The 21,355-nt window shown below is 31.3% G+C and overlaps 1 protein-coding gene across 3 annotated transcripts in view; it reads left to right on the top strand.

Moving 5' to 3' along the window:
* Positions 1–21,355, top strand: part of BRD10 (bromodomain containing 10) — a 75,913-nt gene that overhangs the window by 30,980 nt on the left and 23,578 nt on the right. For 2 of the 3 annotated variants that reach the window (XM_074282873.1, XM_074282871.1), the window contains 3 exons: positions 259–1,676; positions 7,656–7,735; positions 13,775–13,864. In XM_074282873.1, coding sequence (XP_074138974.1) covers positions 259–1,676; positions 7,656–7,735; positions 13,775–13,864 — 1,588 coding nt within the window. The remainder of the gene's footprint in view (positions 1–258; positions 1,677–7,655; positions 7,736–13,774; positions 13,865–21,355) is intronic. The other variant, XM_074282872.1, reaches the window with a different exon arrangement.

Raw genomic sequence — 21,355 nt, 5'->3', positions numbered from 1 at the left:
ATTTGGTTTAGCTAACTTTATTAAACAACTATTTTTTGTGATTTTTATTGAGGAAGTGGACATATTAAGAAAATGCCAGGGCATTTTAGAATGGAGTTTCCATGGGTGTTAAAGATGAAAACATTAAAGAGTAGTTTGTGTTTTTTCCTCCCTCCAAAACAGACATTAAGTAGCTTTTATATTTTAAATTTTGTATTTTGTGGGGTTCTTTTATTTTATTCAGAACTAGTCATCTAATTTTTTTTTGAATTTTTTTAGGCTACGGGATCAAGAAAGAAAAGAAGCAGAAGAAGCTAGTCAAAAAGAAATAGAAGAATGGGAGAGAAAACTTCTGGCTCAGGCTGCTCCAACTTGCATGGAGACCATGTGGGAAATTCCAGCTATTGGGCATTTCCTTTGTTTAGCCCAACATATTTTGAATTTGCCCGAAATAGTCTTTTATGAGTTAGAACGTTGTCTTCTGATGCCTCAGTGTAATGCTTTCTTGTCGAAAATAATGACTTCTTTGTTAAGTCCTCCTCATCGCAGACCTACCTTACATAGGAGACCTACTCTGCCTTATAGAACTTGGGAGGCAGCACTGAGGCAAAAGGTACAGCAGTGGTACACTGTTGTTGGGCAGACTGAAAATCCTGATGGCTGTGCTGAGAAGCTTGGATTGTGCCCTCAGTTTTTTAAAGTTCTTGGAGAAGTTAACCCTTTAGAGGACAAACCATTTCATGAACTCCCATTTTACCAGAAAGTTTGGTTATTGAAAGGCCTCTGTGATTTTGTGTATGAAACACAAAAAGAAGTTCAAGATGCTGTACTGGGACAGCCTATCCATGAATGCAGAGAAGTGATCCTTGGCTATGATTATCTAGAGAATGCTTATGTACATTTCCCACAGTTTTGTGGGGCAGATGTACGCATTTACAAGCAGAGACCCTTTCAGGCACCTGAATTCCCGATTCCACCTATTAAAATACAAAGAGTACCTCGGATTAAGCTTGAGAAATTAAAGGGTGAATATGCTAGCAAAAGCAATGGAGAACATAGGTGTAGCAACAGAGAAGAATTACCTTCTGTCTCCAAAAGAGAACAGATCAGTATGGAAACTGTTTGCTGCCCATCCAAAATGCATTTGGATAATCATGGTGTCTCCATGGAAAAGGAAATAAAAAATAACTGTGAAATTAAAATTCATAGGCCCTGTGAAAGTAAAAAAATGGGATGCTGTAAAGAAAATTTAGAGAAACCAAGTAGTCCAGGGGAAGTTACTGGCTTTGGGGAACCCCTCAGCCCAGGTGAAGTGAGGGTTATAGAAAACAGGGAGAAATATGGTGAAGCTTCCAGAGTAAAAACTGAGCCTAGTCCTTTAAAAGAGAATGCCCTTAAAACTTGCCAAGTACATGTAAATGGAAGTCACAGTGATAATCTAGATATGAACTGCCATAAAGTTACGAGAGATATTATATTAGAACATTCACTGCAAAATCATAAAAAACTCAAACTTAGTAAAATACGGGCAAAAAAGAAGAAAAAGAAAAAAAAGAAATTGAAAGATGTCTTAAATGAAAATTTACAGAGAAAACGTGAAGGTCTTCATTCTCTTACATTCAAGTCTTATAAACCTGAGATCCAGAACAAGTTATTTATCATCAAAAAGAAAGCTAAACACAAGAAGCACAAATCTGGTAAGCTGGTGTACTGTTTTGAAAAAAATACAAGGAAGTAGTACTAGTTTGGGAAGCTGTTAAGTCTTTAAATAAAATTTACTTTGCACATTATTAGGATAGTCCTATGTATTAAAACTTTTCATATATGGAATTAAATTTTATTCTGTCATCTAATTAAACTTGATACTTTTTAAGCAAGTTATATAATTTATCTTACTTTGAAAATGGATTCTCTTTAATTCTTACTGCTAAAGAGTTGTGATCCAAATTACTGACACTTAACTAAAATATTTTATAAAGTTAGTTGCTCAGAAGTCAGTTAATATGTTTTGATCTTGTCAAGGGATTCCCTCCCCCTTCCCCCTTTTTTTTCTCTTTGGTCAGTATTTACTGATTGACTTCACTGCTGAGCTAGTTGTTAACTATTCACTTAAGTGTACAGGAAGAATGTAGCATAAATCCCAAATCAGTTTTTACTACTTATTTCCTCTGGCTTTACCGGAAAAAAATGATTCTCAAGATCATAACTATCAACTGAAATGAATTTTGGTGTACTTTTTAAAAGATTATATATTTCAATTGTCCCTTCAATTCCTGTTCTACCATTATTAGGGAGTAATTAAGATTTGGTTATATTTTGAAATGAGTGTTTGTTTCAGTAAACCAAGAGAATCTAGTTTTAGTCAGTTCAAGTGTCTCATTGCAACATGGAAATAACCCTGACTTCATAAAATCTTTATCAAAGGAGCAAGAATTCTGTCAGGTCCTATCTATCTTATCACAAGGTCCTATACTTGAACTTTCTGTTAGAACATGAGAGAATTTATGGATAACTTTAAAGAACTCATACTCCAATGGGATATTGAAACCAGATTTTGATTAAAATAGAAGATATGTTCTGCATTTGGCTGACTACTAGCCAACAATTTCAAAATATTACCAAATCTTAAGTGTCACTGGTTAATACAAAAAAGGTGAGAGAATAGACATGAAATTTATTTAAAAATCAGAAAAATTCATTTTAGTTTATAATTCTAACATCCTGCATCCATCATTTACAAAGCATTTATGCAGTACTTATGTATGAAACAATTTTAGCTATTATAAGGATGGATATAGAGGATAACCTCTATCCTTTCAAGCAAGTAATAAAATAAAAATATTTATTCAATAAGGAATGAATATTGAGGAATATAGTATGTACATGTGTTTTCGAGTCAGGTTAAGGAATTACATATCCAAATTGATCAGTACAACTGTAAACAATCTGTTAAGTTTAACTAGTATTTACTGAGTACATGAAAGATAGGAGAATTTAAACAGTGGAAGAGAGGATTCTAGCTATTAGTTGGTTAGGTGAGTAACAGCATGAACAAACAAGAATAAATGGAAATAGGATTGAGCATAGTGTATTCAGGAAATGAAGAAATTAGCTCTATTAGCTCTAATTTTAAGCTTCTTAAAAGTTTCTCAAATTAGGGAAATCAGAATTTTAGGAGAATTTTAAGTAGTCAAAGATGCCCAAGAGACTAGTATTATACGCATCTATTGTTTGTTCTGAAGACGACTTAAATTTAGAAGTTGATTGAAAGGTTGAAGTAGGTGTGTGCCAGATCTGTAAAAGGGTATGAATGGTGTGTAGAAGAAGTGGCTTGGTATATGGGAGGGAGGGTGCAGATGGTGATGCAGGATGTATACTCTCAGGATTATGATCTTGAGCTCTTCTGAAAACTGAATCTCTGAGACACCACTTGAGAGGATTTCTAAAAAGAGAAAGTCAACATGGCCAAGATGGAGTTCAGAAGGCTTTTACATTTGGAGCTAGAAGAGACCTTAGAACTCATAGAGGCCAACACCCTCTTTTTGTCAATGAGGAAATGGACCCAGAGAGCTTAAATACTCACCCAAGACTATACAACAAAGTTGCTGAGTTGAAACGTCAACCTAGGCCTCTGACTCCAAATGCTATGCATAGGCAAAGCAGTTGTGATGATCACAGAGATTCGAGGCGGGGCTCTTGGGATCTAGCAAAACAAATAGTCTAGCTAGAGGATTCTCTGAGTTAAAGCTTGAATAGTGATCAGGAAGAACATTACATAGGTGTGAGTGTTAGAATGAAAGGCAAAACAAAAGCTGTCAGATGTCGAGTGGTAGAATAGGAATAAGATTGCCCAGGAGGTCTTAGCTTAGTATATAGGAGATATTGGTACCCCCTGCTACATTGGAGAAAATATTTATAGTGATGCACTATAGAAGGAGCCTAAGCAGCTTTTAAAATTGAAGATTCATTTTTAAGGACAGAGCAATCTGAAGTGTCTCTGACATATATGATACTAAGTTCCTAAAGGGAAATAATTAAGGTTAAAGTTTACCCCCCCAAATATAACTGTCATGGATCTGAAATTCTGTCATTTAGAGGGAGAATTGGTGTATGATTTTTTGTTCTCCAATGATTGTGTACCAATGCAGTTTTTGAGTCTAAGATGCAACAAAGTATGGAGCATTTCTCTGCCATTTGTGCTAATTTTAGCCTGAAAGTTGACACCAATGAATAATATGGTAGATTTGTTCATGAGGTTGCCAAGAGCAAGGAAATAAAAATTTTGTGCAATAGAATAAGAATGGAGCATGATAATAAATATCAGAATGGTATCTTTTAGAAGGAATCTTATTGGGCAGAATGAGAGTGGAAATAGAACAAAGAGATTCACCTCCATTGCCCTTCAGATTTGCTTAAAGCTATGTTTCTCTATGCATGTGGGCATGTACGTTTGTGTATGTATATGTAAAATATTTAATTAAAAAAAAAAAAAACATATTTGCAGAGTGGTGGGCTTGGAGTCAGTCAAGAAGACCTAAGTTCAAATCCTTCCTCAAACATATTGGCTTTGTAATCCAGGGCAAGTCATTTAACCACTGTCTACCTTGGTCTCCTCATCTTTAATATTTGGATAATAATAACAACATGTGGGGTTATTATGAACTTCAAAGGAGATAATACTTGTAAAGCAGTTAGCATAGAACCTGGCAGATAGCACTTAATAAATGCTTGTTTCATTTCTTTCTATTTGTCTCACATCTCAGTTCATATACTACAATATCATTTTTTGTATGCTAAAATACCCAAGTGCTGTTTCAATTATGATATAGTGGGAGAATTCCAATTTCTATATTGACTCATCTCTATGATGAGGATTTTGGCTGTTTGAATTCTGGTGTTTGAAGTTCTATCTACTGTAGCACTAACAACTTTAGTTTTTATGGATAAGGGTTAGGATTTCTGTTCTTTAGGCCTATCCTGAAATAAACAGTAATATTTTTCCCTATATAAAACATAAATCTTAAAAGAGTGGATTAAGTTTTATGTTGTGGTTCAGAATAGTTTCTGCTTTAATAGACTTGAATACAGTATATATTAGAGCACAAAGCAAGCCACTCGGCATCTCTCAACATTAGTTTCTTTGTCTGTAATATTAAGTAGTTAAGCTAGATTATTTCTAAGATCCCTTCTAGCTCCAAATCTGTGACCTTTTTGGCAATATAGGTTACTGATAATTTTAGGGAAAATTATGAGTGGGGTGTCATTGAAAGCGGAGACATTGCATAATACCACAGAGGGGCAGCATAATACCACAGAGGGGCAGCATAAAACATGTATGCTGCCATATATGTTCACTGTATCAAAATGTACGTTTGGATTATAGAAAGATACATTTGGAAATGTAATAGTTCATACATTGCTTATATAAGTCTTACTAAAAGGAAATGTTTAACTTAGGGCTTTTGTGGTGATATAATTCTGATGAACTTTAAAACTATATATAGAATATTGTAATTTGGTATTTGAATAAATTAAGGTTACTTATGTAAATACATTGTACTCAATTGAAAGGGTAAAAAAAAAAAAGTAAAAGATTTTGTTTAGCTCAGTTTAGTGCTATACATAGTTTTCTTGAAATAGTTTCCTAATTTTCTCCCTTCATTTTCCCCTGTCATTCCATCTGTTGCCAGGTTAATCTTCCATAAACTAAACTCAGATTATGCCACTCCCTTTCTCAAATCTTAAATTATTCCTTTTTGTCTTTTGAGCTACATCCAAATTCCTCAGCACATAAATTCCCTTCCTGATACAGAAGAAATTAATGGATTTTCATAATTAATGCAAAATTAATTTATAGAAGTATAAATTAAAACATATTTATAAGGCATTTTGCAAACCTTAAAGTGCTACAGAAATACGAGCTATTTTGGTCCCATTTTAATTTTTCCAGTGTTGTCTCCCATAATTCCCTTATGTTTTAGTCAAGCTGAGCTATTCTTTGATCTCTGAATATAACCAGTAACTTGCCTGATTTCACAAATGATACTTTCAATCTAAGACTTTCTTTCTACTTAATGACACTGCTCCCTGCCCCTCAAAAAAAATCTTCCAAGGATTGAAATCTTGCCTATATGAAAATAAATTGACATACTATCTCTTTTAGCAAGTCTTTTTTGATGTTCCCAATATGTCATCTCTTCCTCCTATGAAATATGGAGGCTCCTTATTGTTTTCATGGTGTGTGTGTGTGTGTATATATATATATATATATATATATATATATATATATATATATATATAAAAAATTTTATAGCTTTAAACAACTTGAGGATAGGGATTATGTCATGTTCATTTTATAGCCTTCATAGGTAGCTCTTTGCATCTAATAGAATATAAATGTGAAATTATGTTAAATATCTGTTTTAAAATTATAAAAAAGCACCAGCTTATATAGCAGTGCTTGTATGGAAGTATTATGAAGAAGTGTGATTTTTTCCCCCCCTACATTCCAAGAAAAGAAAGAGACAAATTTATTATATTCTGAAAGATTTGGGAGGTGATGTTTTAATTTTTTGTGCTGTAAAATTGAACTTAGAAATGTTTTAATGAATTTTCTTTGTAATGGGAGGCAGCATGATAAAGCATTTAGAAAGACAACTTTAAAGTCAGTTCTGCTTCTAGCCCATACTAAATTTATGTTAGGCTAGTCACTTAATATTCCAATGTCCCAGACAACTCTCAATGCTACAATTAGAAAGGAATTGGATATCAGTATCAGAAGACTCCACACTGATAGAAGCTTATTATCTAGACCTTTAACAAAAAAAACTGTATTATAAGTTTCTGGAGGGACGATGTTTATATTTTTACCAGTAACAACATCATGAAGCCTTGTACATATAAGGTGTGTTCTCCATATATTTGTTAATTTAAAAAAAAATATGAAGATTTCAGTTTGAATAGACTGATGTGCCATATATTTCACATTAAAAATGGAGTTTATTTGTAAAATACTGCAAGTAATTGTCAGCCTAAACTACAAAGTTTAATCACTAGTTTTCAGATTTGGTTTCCTTTAGTTTGAGTCAGATTTTCCCACAAGTTTTCATTGCACAACTATGTACTTTGAAGGTATTTGCTTTCTAAAAAACACTGCATTGCCTACTACCCAATAACACTAATCTTAAAATAGATAATGGGATTAGATTTGTAGTATCAGAAAACTACGAGAATGCATATGATGCTAACCAAAGACCAAATCCCAAAGCGTAGCTAGATGTATACAAGAAACTTAACTGCAGAAATTCAGTGTAACAGGTAAGTTTAATTTTTTTCTTTTATATTAACATTCTAGGTAATGTATATAACTTTTCAAGTATCCTTAACAATGACAAAGTACACGTTTTCCAAGTTTAATGTTGTAAACTCTTACATGATACATTTGCAGATTCTGATAGCTGTATTCATTACATAACATTGTTAATATACTTGTTCTACACAGATAGTTGTAGTTAATGGTTTTTACCTCATTTGATTTTGAGATCTCATTTCCATTTGATTTAACCACATCCATCTGTTACTTATAATTTAATTCTGAAGGCTCTGTGTAACTTGGCTTTTAATTAATGAAGTGTAATAAATATCATTATGAAGCTTTTCTCTTTTAATCTTGCAAGGAAAAAAATCCATATCTAAAAAAGCAATCACAAAGAAGAGGAAAGCTGTCACAAAGTCACCTACTGTACCAGAGTTTCAGGTAAATGTTATAACTTTGCTTCAAGCTTTCAAAATAGAATTTTTCTTTTTACAGTTGTATCTCATGAAATTGGTGAACTCCAAGAAATTGTAGCCTATCATTTTTAATAAAATGAGTCTCGAATTTAATAAATGAGTCTCGAATTTTTTCATACCTTTGTAGGCATGTTCAGATATTTCTGCTAGAATTTCAAATATTCTTTTGTATTTAATGTGTTTTAATTATTGTTATTAAAAAACCTTACAGTATTTTTATAGAATAACTTATGTATAAATGGTTCCTAATGTAAATACAAATTAAAAACTGGCATTACTTGAAACATAACATTCAGGAATGAAGTTGTAATTGCACATAAGATATTTCACATTGTCAGTGATCTAATCTATATGTAAACAGTGATAATGGTCCTGTCAGATAATTGGTAAAAAATCTGAATAATTGTAATTTCTTAAACTTTTAAGTGGACCTTTTTGTAATTTATTAGTTTAAAAAAACACTGGTGGGAGCCAGCTAGTTGGCATAATGGATGCCTGGTCCTGCAGTCAGAAAGACCTGAGTTCAAATGAGACCTCAGAATCTTACCAGCTTTGTAATCTTGGGCAAATCACTTAATCCCAAATGCTTCACTTACATACACACAATATAAAATAAATAAAAATCCCATTGTTATTCATGTAGATTTTTTAAACCAGATTGCCAGATTTTTTTTAGACTTTTTAAAAATGAAATGACCTTGATTATCTTATTCTGTAATAATGGTGCACTTTTCTTATTTTCACATATTCTACCACTTTGGCATAAAATCTAAGCATAAAACACTATTGTGTTTTATGTTTCATTTTGCAGTCATATCTATTCATCTCCTTGTCTGTAATTTAAATCCAAGTCACTGATAATTAGCAGTTCCCTTTAATAAACATTGGCTCTTTGTTTTCCCATCTAAACTTAATATATAGTCTTAGTTTAAGATCTTTTTCAAATTGGGTTGCTTATTAAAGATTAAAAAAAGTTTCATTATGTTTAAATTTGGAGAAATATAAATGTTTGTATGTATATATACATATGCATTTATTTTCTTTGTGCTGAGGGCATTATGATTTTAACTTGAAAATAAATTGACCAGTTATCTTAGGAGAATTTATTTGCTTCAAATGGATTAGTAGTTTACTAGGAAATTTAAGAAATAATTTAGGCATACCACTTAAATCTGTTGAAAAAATCATCTGTCATGTAAGTATATAATTTTTATTAAGTGAAAAACTGGTGTTAAAGTTTTGTTCTTCAGAAATAATTGGGGAATTATTATTTGAAATTCCATTCTCCTCCATTATGGAGAAACATTGTAGGAGTCAGGGGAGTCAGGCATTCTATTCAAAGTCACTTAATCTCTTTGAGCTTCAGTTTGCCTAATTTATAAAATGACATGATTGAATTAAATAATCCCTTAAGGACACTTCATTCTCCAAAATGCTATGATTTTAAAAACAACAATCATTAATGTAAGGAGACTGGGACAATTTAGAACCTGTTGACAAATACACTTTATTTGAGCCTGTTTTGAATGAAAGCCTCTAGATCTAATAAAGGAACTAAAAAAGAGATGGAGCATTCTCATTCCCTTAAACTCCACTTTCCACTCCCTTTACTCCTTCCAATGAGATGCAGTGAGAGCAGAGCCTTTATGACTGTCATAGTAGGTACCTAATGGTACCAGGGAGCAATTGCTACTTATCTTGGTAATCATTTTCAGGAGGATAAAATTTGCTGGTGGGTTGGCACTTAGGCTTTTTTAATTTGCCACTTTGATGTTTTCCTTCTGAGATTTTGCTCTCTTGTCAGCCCTTGTTTGGTTCATTCAGAATCTATCACAGGCCTTGCCTTTCTGCAGTATTTCTCCATCTCATGGTAAATGATCTCACCTACGCTGGCAATATAGGTTAACTTGGATGCAACCCAACAACTGATTGGTAGGGGAGTTTTGACCTCTGCTCTTCTAGTTGGGTCAGTTTGCTTCTTTTATGCACCATATTTATGATAAACTTACTAGAGACATCTATCAGCATAACCCATTGCAGCTCAGAAGGCCGAAACTGAAGAGATCGACCAGCCTCAGAGAATCCTAGTAGCACTGACTACAGACATAACACAGCTGTGCTGTTTTCATTTGTATTGGCATAAAATTTTAATACGGTAATTGATTCAGGTTAGAAAAGTTTTCCTTTTTTTAACATCATGTTCAAAGTGAAACTGAATAGTGGCTGTCAGGCCACTGACAAAAGTGAATTAACCAAAGTACACAAAGAACATATCAGAAGAACTAACCCCAGGATAGTTTGAACACATTCCAGGGATGTTAGTATACATATTTATGTGTACAGATACACATTCAAATGTATATATATGTTGTGTATTTTACTTAGTGCCTGCTGCTGAGGTGGAGCCTTTATACTGCAGTTACTCCCACTCTCCCATCAGTCTAGAGATAGATCCCCATTTCCTTAATCTTTTTTGGATGGGCACAACTCTGAAATACACTTCCCAATAGTTCTGAGCTAGGCACACGTTAGAACAGATAGGAATATAAGAAATCTTGACTTGAGAGCATTACAGGCCTCCATAAGCTGTATGGCAAATATACTTTTTACACAAATGCATTCAACCCTTTTATATATATAAGAACAGTGCTTGTGACCTTCAGAAAAGCCCAATGAAAAATGAGACTCTTAAGTATAATCATGAACCCACCATACTGGGGTGTGTTTTACATGAGTATAATGTGAAGATCAGTTGCTATTTGTACCGTGGTCATTGTTACAGCTCCATGTATCTGCCCACCTTCAGTGAAAGACCACCGGACATCTTGGAATGCTGTCTCAGCACATTGTTATGATTTACAAGTCTGTTTTTCTTAATGTTGAATGCTTTTTAAAAGAATAAACTGAATATGAATTGGATTTAATAACAGTAGGAAATTTTGGAGAATGCCATGTTTAGAATTTTGGAAATCAAATCATAAAATATGTTAATTTTAAAAAATAATATTAAATGTTGTACCTGTGTTTCCAATAGACATAAAATTTCATGTGCTGTGTACTAACTACTTTGTGCAAAAGATATGATTTGTTCCAAAGGCCAATATAAGGACATATCTAAAGCATTTTCTTTTATACAGAGTTTGCAAATGCAAACTTTTATTTGTTAATTTTTATGACAATTCTGCAAGATTAACATTTTCCTGGTTTTGTTTTTGTTTTTTTTCCTGGATAAATTAAAGTGTAATGAGAATAGTTACATGGAATGTTCTGCAAGTCAGACCTGAAATAAAATTATTTTACTAGTGTGCCATTTAAAAAAAAAAAAAAGTTATATACTTCAAAGTGACTGCCTTTTTTTTTTTTTTTTTTTTTTTTTTTTAAACACTTCCAGCACAATTTTTAATTGAATCTTACTGTTACAATTCCTCATGTAGTATTTTGGGGGGAAACATGTAATTTTATTAAGATGGTAGCCTTTAAGTTTTAATACCATAGGTATATCTTTATTATTGTAGTTTAAATAATATTCACATAACTTCAATACAAATGTAATATAAAATTTTGGTAGTTTTTAAGGCAATATTGTTTTATTTGGTTTTTTTTTAATACTTAACTATAATTTGGCTTATACTAGAATCTTGCAAATATGCAATCCAGTAGTAAATTCCTTATTCAATAACCTTATGTGTAATTTTTATTTTAACAGTATAGGCAAAGTGGAGAATGAATTCCTACAGAATTGAAATTACGGAATGTTTAATTCTACATAGTTTATTTCCCTTTAGTTATTATAGCTAACTGTAGGAACTTATCTATCCATTCTGCTTCTTTCATCAATCATTCATTTAGCAATGGATGATCTAAGTGAATATTCTCACAGGAATGAGCCCTTAGTCCAGGGTGCAGTAATAGCTTGAGAAAAGATCACAGTATGTTATGAAACTATTCTTGTACCCTTGATTTGATTTGACCAGAAATATTCTTTCAAAATGTTAGTAGAATAATCAGAGTATAATCTGAGTTATTCAAAAGTTTTCCTCCTTAGATAAAGAGGACACTAGATAATGGCCTGTGGTTAGGGTTTATTTAATGAGTTTAAAACTTTATCTTAATTGAATGAAATTTTTAGGCATTTTTAAAAAATGTTTGTTTCATGAGAGTAGAAAGTAGAATTTGAGAAAATAAATTTTGAGAGTTTTTGTAGGATTTTATTGTCTTCAGTACTACATATTAAAGTGTCAGTCTCTTCCATCTACTCCATAGTGGAAACTTGTTTTTAAAAAGTAGTATTATTTGAAGCCAAGTTGTATTGAAATGAGCTAGAAACACAACATTATACTAGAACTGGAGTTTCTAACCTATTGAAAGTTTAGTCACTGTCTAACATTCTACTTTTCCTTTTTTATACACAAATGGCTGCAGTTTTCCTTTAGCAACTATTAATATTTATTATTTATAATTAATTTGTGTGCACAAGAACTTGTTATTTTGAATTATGCTAAACATTTTCTTTTATTTAAATGGTCAGACAATGAATTCAGTTTTTTCTCCTGGACCACAAAAATTTCATGCAAAGTTCTCCAGACTACACACATTTTTAATTCTTATACTTTGTTCTTTTGTCTTTTTATTACTAAATATGAGCTTCAGTCTCATTCTAGATGTCCATTTCTAATGCATGATGTATTCTATTCTGGAAGTTTCTTTAAATTTTAGGTTTGAAATTATATCAATCCTAAAAATTTGAAATTTTATAACTTAAATCGACAGGTAAATGTTCATCATAATAATGTTTTACCTTAATAAAGAACAGTGAGTTGAAAAGATGTTCTGAAGTTGAAAACTATGGTAATTGTTTTTTAAAGTTAAATCTTTTTTTTTTTTAATAGGCCTTTGAGAAACATTTTAATTTTCTCACATAAGAATTAAGGAATGATCTAAGATTATTGTAATAGGGATAGAGGTTGTAGAAAGAAAAAGTGAAATAAGATTCTATCCAATTTATAGTTAACATTGCCAAAAGAACAATTTCTTTTCTATTGTATTTTTTGCAGTTTGTAATAGAAATAATTAAATTGTTTTTGTTAGAAATAATTTTTTTACAATAATTTTAAATGCCTAAGGAAAAAAAAATACTGATGTGAAATACATTGAAATAGTCTTCAGAGTATAGCTTCCAAAGGGAAAAAAATCCCATTGAATTGCTCATCTTTCCCCTCCCTTTTTTTTGCATTTTTGATAATTCTCTTCCTAAAATTTATAATTGACACCAGTTAGAACAAATATTAAGGTCCATAGCTTTGGGAATAAAAAACTAATTCGGGGATGCTAACTAGGACAAATTATTTTATTTATTTGGTGCCATTATATAGAGGATCTATGAAAAAGCTTTGAAAGAAAATCAGGAAAACAATATACTGATTAGAGGTTCTTTTTCTTTAACTCTACAGTAAATTCTGTAAAAAAAAATGACTTTTTTTCAACGTGTTTGAATAACTGCCATGTAATATAAGTCTTTATTCCCTCAGTCTTAACTACTGTAACTAGGTCTTATTAATTTGTGTAGCTATCAAAAACAGAGATTTAAATTGAACGGCTATATGTACTCATTGCAGCATTTATTCAACTACATAAAGGCTGTCTGATGCAGTATTTTTTAATGGTGATTCAGAAAACTGAAAACTAAGGCAGGTTTCCACATTGTCATTTGGGTTGAAAGCTTGTTAAGAAAGAACCTGGACTGGAAAGCAAATTCTTAACAGGTGGGAATATTCAGAATACAGCCATTGATATTAAAATTGTAACTTCCCCAATTATAATGAAATTTATAAATTATAAATTTATAAATTCTAATAAGAAACGCTACAAAAATTAATAGCTGGTTTTTTGTTTATTTTAAAAAGCTTAATTGTAGATTCAATGTATGTTAAGACATCTTTTGTTACCACATTTGAGGTGTTTTATATTACATGTTATCAAGCTATGTTTTTGTGTTTTATTTTAGCTTATTTGCACTAATCTTGATGAACTCAGGGAATTAATCACAAAAATCGAGAATGAACTCAAAGATCTGGAAAACAGTAGGAAAAAATCGGTAGGTGTTGATCCAAACATTCTATCTGTTGTTGTCAGCATTCAAATATTATTCCTGCTGTTTTCTAAAGCCTTTTTATTACTAAAAACAAACAAAAAAAAAAAAACAGAAAACTTGTTACTCTCTCTGGATTCCTTGAAAATTTATCATGCAATTGGAAATATCATTTCTCTTAATTTTTTTCTGTAACATGTTATTTTAATTTTTAATAATAGTTAAAAGCAATATCAGGGACTAATAAATAAATTAGATTTGCTTGTTTAGTTTCTATCCAATAATGCTTTAGCTTCTTCACAGTATTTTGATTGGTTTGTGTTGTGACAGATACTTTTAAGTTAAATCTTTTCCATTATTGATTTTTGTTTTTGTTTTGGTGTTTTAAAATAATTAAATTCATTGCTGAGAAATGAATTTTTAATTAAATATTCATTATGTGCCTTAAGTAATTGTAAACAAGTTAAAAGGGAAAGATTTATGATCTTCCTTCTTCTAGTTTTACATAAATCTATGTTGTTTTTTGGCATGTTAAAAAAAAAAAAAAGTCCATCAATTTTGTCACTTAAGTTTTTCCTAAGAATTTTCATCATATGTTGTCAATTTATAATTAACCCCCATTTCAGTTACATTTGAAAGACATGGGTAAAGAATAAAAACTTGGTAAAATTATGTTTATTACTAGATCTAGTAACACCTCATCATTCAAATTTCCAGCAATCTCAGCTATTTTGAACACAATTGGGAACCAGGGAAAGAGAAAAAAAAAAAAAAAAAAAAAAAAGCATGTGAACATTGAGGAAGAGAAATATGAAGTCATATGAAGAAATATGGCTTTAATTTAAAACTTGTTTAATTAGAATTATGTATAGAATAAGATTATTAACTTTCAAATATTTAAGCAAAGAAGAATAACTAGTAAGTTGGTTCTTTTTTTTTTTTTTGAGATAATCATTTGTTTTGACTTGAAACATTCATTTTACATTTCTTTTCATAAGGTTTATCTGTCAGCATTTTATTGTTCTGCTATTTATAATCAATATATAGAATCTTAATTAATATGAACTTTATCCTCCTACTAGTAGAGCTATAAATAGAATCCTGATTTATGAATTTGCTAACAATGCTTTCCTACTATTTCCTTGTTTTTTTGTTTTTTTGTTTTTTTTTTTTTACACTATGGTAGATTCCTGTTTTATTTAGTATAGAATTTTCAGGATGTGATTTTTATATGTAGTTTTTAAAACAGATTTTATTTAAGTGGTTGGTTGGTTTTTTTTTTTTTTTTAAACCCTAAACCTACATTAAGCCATCACATTTCAGTCAATAACTTTTTTTTTTTTTTTCCTTGAATTGTTCATCACTGAACTTATATGGCCAAAAGAAAAAGGTACAAATATTGGGAATGCTTTCTGTTCTCTTTGAATAAACTTAATAATAATGCCTTCAAAAAGTTTTTGTAGCTGTTCTCATTTGATTCTTAAACAATCCTTTGAGGTTGTCTGGAACTATTATCCTTATTTTACAGATGAAATATTGAAGCTGACATCCTGAATGACTAGCCAGAGCTCATTAGTAGCAAAGGCAGTTCTCAGTTCTGCTAACTTTTCCTAGTATACCATGTTGCTTACTTTCTTCTTAAAGCCCCTTCCAACATGAGTTTTTTTGAGGTATCATAAACTTATAGGTCATAAGAGTTTGAAGACGAGATCATCTAGTCTAACTCTCTCATTTTATAGATGAAATTCACCGTAAATGTGGCTTAAGTAAATACGTCTGCTAATTACATTGCTAAGGTTTGTAGCCTGTATTCTCCAAAAAACTCCAAAGAGGAGTTTTGCTGATAATAATGAAGTCAAATTTAAACTTTTTGACTTTGTATTATTCAGCTTATCATTCTTAGGTGATATTTTGAAGGTGAGGTAGATGGTATATATAGGAGAAAAGGCTTTGAACTATGAGTCAGAAGACATGTGCTCTAAGTCTAGCACACTTACTGTGTCATCCCTTTCAACTCTTATGACTTTCCAAACTAAATTCATTTAAAGCCGTAGTGCTTTTAACCAAAATTCCTTAAGAGTCTGGCCATTTTTGAAATGAAGGAGAGTTTCCTTCAGAGTGATATGATTGTTAATGTTAAAATTCAAATATCCAGATTTTTCTTATATTTGTTTATACTAGTAAAAGAGAATCACATCAACAATTGCTCTTCAGTAGGTGAGATACAAGCTTACAAGATTCCTCTGTCCCTCTTCAGGTACAGCTGAATATGAAAACACCAAAAAGAAAAAACCATTAGAATTTTATAAAATGCTTTGTAAGAGAATTTTTTTTCTATTTCTGCATAAGGTTATTTTCATGTTCAATGACAGTAGTAAGAATGGAAATATAGATAGTTTATTTGGCATTTAATTGAGAAACTTTAAATATATTTTATTTTTATTCTCTAACTCCTTTTCTCTTTTGGATATTTTCATTTGTTCCATTTTATTTTCTGGTGATTTAGATTGCCCAGTGTTCCATAAGAAATGGGCATTACTGAAACTATACTATGATTCAAGGGCTCTTAACTTGAGGGTGAAATTGAAGTTGAGTGAGGGGGGAAAAAAGCCTTTACTTTCATTGAACTTTCATTTCATTTGTAATCCTATGTACTTTATTTCATGCATTTGAAAATATTCTTTAAAATGATCTTCATCAGACTGCCATAGGGTCCCATGACAAAAAGAAAAAGAAAAAGTGGATAAGAACTCCTGTGAGGTCTCATTCATGGAAAACTGATTGAAATGACCAAAGAGAGGAATTTTTTTTTTTTTTTAAATCAATGCAAGTAATTCTGTGAAAATATCTTTACATGGATAGAAAGAGAGTGCAGTGCTTTCTTTTTTTTTCCCCCTTTGTTTTCTTAAAATTTATTTAGGAAAAAGTTCCCTTGTGGTCTAGCTAACTTTCTATATGCTTTTTGGACACAATCACCCTGTGCTTCTAGGGTACTTTGTCTGAAATTACACTTTGAGAGAATTCTGGCTAGAGGTAAGTTATATTTTCCTCTATAATCAGAAGTTCTGTAGCACATTCAGATTAGTAAAGACTGACCATACATTAAACATTATTTAATAATTGCTTTACTGTATTCTCTCTTGGTTAGACCATGTCTAAAAAGGTGTTTGCTCTCGAAAAGATTTAAGTTGTAAGTAGGTGGAAAAATTCTGGACTAGGAATCTGGAACCTATCTGTATATGACCTTGGACAGATAACTTCTCTCTGGGCCTCAATTTCTTCATCTAAAAAATGAGGGGCATTGTACTAGGTGATTTTTCAGGGTCTTTTCTAGCACAGATGTTTAATGTATAGAGAATTTAACCAAATTAAAGTTACCTTTCAGTTTCGCTTGCCTCTATATATACATTGTGGATTGCTGCTTCAATTTAAATAAAAACTTCTTAACAATTAAAAGTGGTCCAAAACTGGAATCTAAGGAATCACTGAGATTCCTGTTTGTAGAGATCTTCAGATAAAATCTGATTGGCCACTTGTCACATTGGTAAAGTGAATTCTCACTCAAATGCAGTTGAAGTAGATACATTCCTGAGCTCCCTTTCAAGTCTGAGATTGCAGTTTTTCCCTTCCTTCATGCCTCAGAATCATTACTATAACATTTATTATGCTTTATCAGTATCTTCTTTACTCTGTAAATAACTTTACTTTGTACATTTTTTGCTTTTTATAGTTCTGTCTTGTTTCTGTCATATAGTACTTCTTGACATTCTCGTAAGTTAGCTTCTATAAATGTCTTCTAGCCTCTTAATTTCCTTTTTCAATTGTACTGAAGGTTAGAAACTCTTAAGATATGTATAAAATAAATGGAAGCTTAAAGAACTTTACTGTGAGTCAAATTCTTGATTACACTTTGCATATTAAACTAAAATGTATTTTTATTGCAATTCTAATATTGGAAGATGTTCAAGGCTTAATTAAAGAATCCTAAATTTTAGAGCATCATCTAGAACAAGAAGTTTTTAATCTTTTTAGTGTCATGTACCCATATGGCAGTGTGATTCGTCTCGGAATGTTTTTAAATGCATAAAATAAAAGATTACAAAGAAAATTATATTGAAATACAGTCATCAATTTTCTTTTTAAAAAAACTAGTTCTTGGATCCCTCCTTAAGAGCTCCTGATCCAGGGGAACCTCACAGTGTTGTTTTTTTTTATATATATAATTAATGGTAGAGCTAGAATTCCCAGATTGCCTTATTCCCAATTTAACAGATAGTTGTACCATATTGCTTTTCAAGTGAAACAAAGTACCATTTTTTTCCTGTATAACATTATAGTTCAAATTTTCAACATGATTCTATTTCTCACTAGGATGAAAGGAAGGATCTACATGAGGACTATGAAAATGCTAATAGTTAAGAAGCAATAACATTTTTGTGCAGTTTATTTGATGAATAGAATCTATTAATGCAGTAAAACTAAAGTAACAAAATTGATTATTTTTGATGCATTCATATTTTCTAATGTTTATTCATAGTAGTATACTTAACATATATCATCTCATTTTATTGTCACAACAACATAGGGAGTAGGGGTCTTTATTATCTGCATTTTATAGATGAGGAAATTGAGGCAGAAAAAGTTAAGTGACTTTCCTAGATTCATGCAGCTAGTGTCTGAGGTCACTCAGATTTGACCTATTTTCAGGTGCAGCTGTCTTGTCTATCCATTGTACCACCTAGCTGACCAATCTTAATTTGTTTAAAGTAAGATCTAAATTTCTTAGTCTCAGTCTTTTGGAAATACTTCTGTTTTCTCCCTAAACAAGTACAGACACCAGCATCAAGGCCAAAGGCAGAGCCAAAAGCTATATTCTATTCATATGTTCATGTGATGAAGACATAAGGCAATCAGTGATTCCTCACATATTTCCTAAGCATAAGAGTATGTATAACTCTGTATTTGCTTAAAGCTGTTTAAGCTTTCTTTTCATGTCTTGAATCTCCTTAGACTCTTTATTCTATATGAAAACAATAAAGCTATCATGATAGACACAGTTTGTTGAACCTTTTTCTTTGAATCACACTTTTTTCTTTTTCTGTTTGCTAATTCCCACTTTTTGCGAGATAAAATAAAATTTGGTGTGTTAGAGAAGTTTAAATGCAAATATACCAAAGTCCCTATAAATACGTGTTTTTATGTTAATATGTTTATATATATATATATATATTTTTAAGGAAAAATGTTAAGAGCTTTCCAAAAAAATAGATTAATGAATAATACACTTATGTATTGAAACTATACAGTGGTGAAATTAAAGGTGTAAATATGGTAGAACCTTTTATGAAATGCCTCATTTTCTTTATTTACATATACTGTAGAACAGATTATGTCGCCTGAGAAGTTACTGTACTTTAGACCTAAGAAGGAAAAAAGGAAGACTTTGAGTAGGATTTTGGCTATGTCCACCAAAACTTTTATCAGTGGGATTCATTATATTTTGATTGGTAAATGATGTCATATTATTCTCTTAGAAAGTATAGTTTATTCAAATGTTATGAAAGTAACTTGTTAAATCATATGTGATTTTCAAAAATTAACCTTAGGGGTGTTCAAAAGTGGAATTTTTTTTTATGAAACCTCTAAAAAGTACATTTAAACAGAAGGCTATGTATTTTTACTATTGGCAACTTTTGTCAGAAGTCACAAGACTAAAGGGAATTGTTTATTAGGTACTACCTTGGGACAGCACCTATTTCACCTTTATATTGAGTTAAGGAAAAGAAAACACTTATCAGGCTTTTGGAATACAAAGTAGATTTAGTCAAGTATAAATATCTTAAGCTACAAATTATGGTGTTGGAGCTTCTTAAAGTCTTTGCACTTTTACATTTTGATAATTTAGCTTATTGGTATGACAGAAACAATCTATAGACAACATTTTAAACAAAGTTTAGGACAACTACACCATGGTATATGATGTTTTCTTATTTCAGATCCTGTGGCAAATGAAAAAATGGCTATCGTAGACAAGAAGGTAAAACTCTGTGTTTGTTGCAAACAGATTTAATGTCCTTAGTGGTTGTAAAAAGAAAATCCAATTTGTTTTCAAATACCATATATGGATTGTTTCTCACATACCTGTAGCCCAAATGATTAAGTCACAAAATTTTAAAATTAATACAAAAACTTAAAGAATACACACTTAAACAAAATCAGAGAACTATAAATACTCAGCAAACCCTCAGAATTTGAATGGGTATAACAAAATGTAAATCTCATTTACCTAGATTACCTATTTAGCAATTTACATTTTTAAGAATTAACTATAGAAGTAAATTTTGTTTTGGAGTAGTTTTTAAATGTGATATCTATTTGGCAAAATTGGAATTAGTTTCTTAATTGAATTTTACATATTTTAGAAAATATTTCATTTTCAATGTTATATATAAGATTTAGAGTCTTTGAAAATGATTGTGCTTTCTGAATGATTATTTCTCACAGGCCCAGCTTTTTCTAGCTTCCAGGTTTGATCCCTGCCTTATTCCAGGCCTGTTGTCAACTCATAATCTGAAGTACTTGATCACTTCCATGAATATATGCCTAGAAAATCCTTAAGTTTAAGATCGTTTAGAAATTAGGACATAGTATCAAATGGTTTATGTTTATTTGAGGTAAATTCATATGTAACATTCCCCCCAACCAGCATCCTATCACGATAGCATTGGAAAGTTAACCATTATTACCATTTTGGAATGCCATCAGGCTTATTGTCCAAGACCAAATAGGCTTGATTCTGCTTTGGCTTCCATGCCTTCTATCCAGATGTCTCATTGCAGTGCCTTTCTCTTGACTCTCAATAGGTGTACAAGCACAGTATGATTCTCAAATGGCTCCAGCTTTACTGCACTGAGCTGTATTCCTATGGAGCTTCTTGCCCACCAATTTCATTTTGCATAACATGTTTTCATGGAATCTGTTAGCAATATTTGATGAAGTATAGCTTTACTTAGGAAAGTTCATCTGTTATTAACTGAAAATTATTTGCCCCTAAAAAGGAGTGCCACTTTAATTTTAGATTTCATTAATACAAATGGTTAAATGATATAATTTACTGTGGATTATCCAAGGATGAGTTATTTCCATTTATCCACAATACATCTTGCTGACAAGTTCTTTGTGACTTTGATTTTTTATTGATTTCTCTTATGGGTTTCTTCTTACTCTCATTTGACATGTAGCCTGTAACAGCAAGGATGTTCTTTGAAAACAGAAAACTTGATTATCCTTTCCACTCTGGGAAAGGCTTAAAAAAATTGGAAAGACTGAGATTTTGGGGATCTTTTCTCATTCAGAGAGGTCATGTCCATTCCTAAAATGTAGTGGTTTTCCAGGATCAGGTAGGCAAAGCCATTGTTTATTTTCTAAACATTTATCAGTTTCTGAGATATTAGATTTTGCATATTCACACATAAGTAATATATCAAACTTAAGTAT

This window comes from Sminthopsis crassicaudata, chromosome 1 (genome assembly GCF_048593235.1).
Source record: "Sminthopsis crassicaudata isolate SCR6 chromosome 1, ASM4859323v1, whole genome shotgun sequence".
NCBI lineage: Eukaryota > Metazoa > Chordata > Mammalia > Dasyuromorphia > Dasyuridae > Sminthopsis > Sminthopsis crassicaudata.
This window is presented reverse-complemented; position numbering and strand designations above follow the sequence as displayed.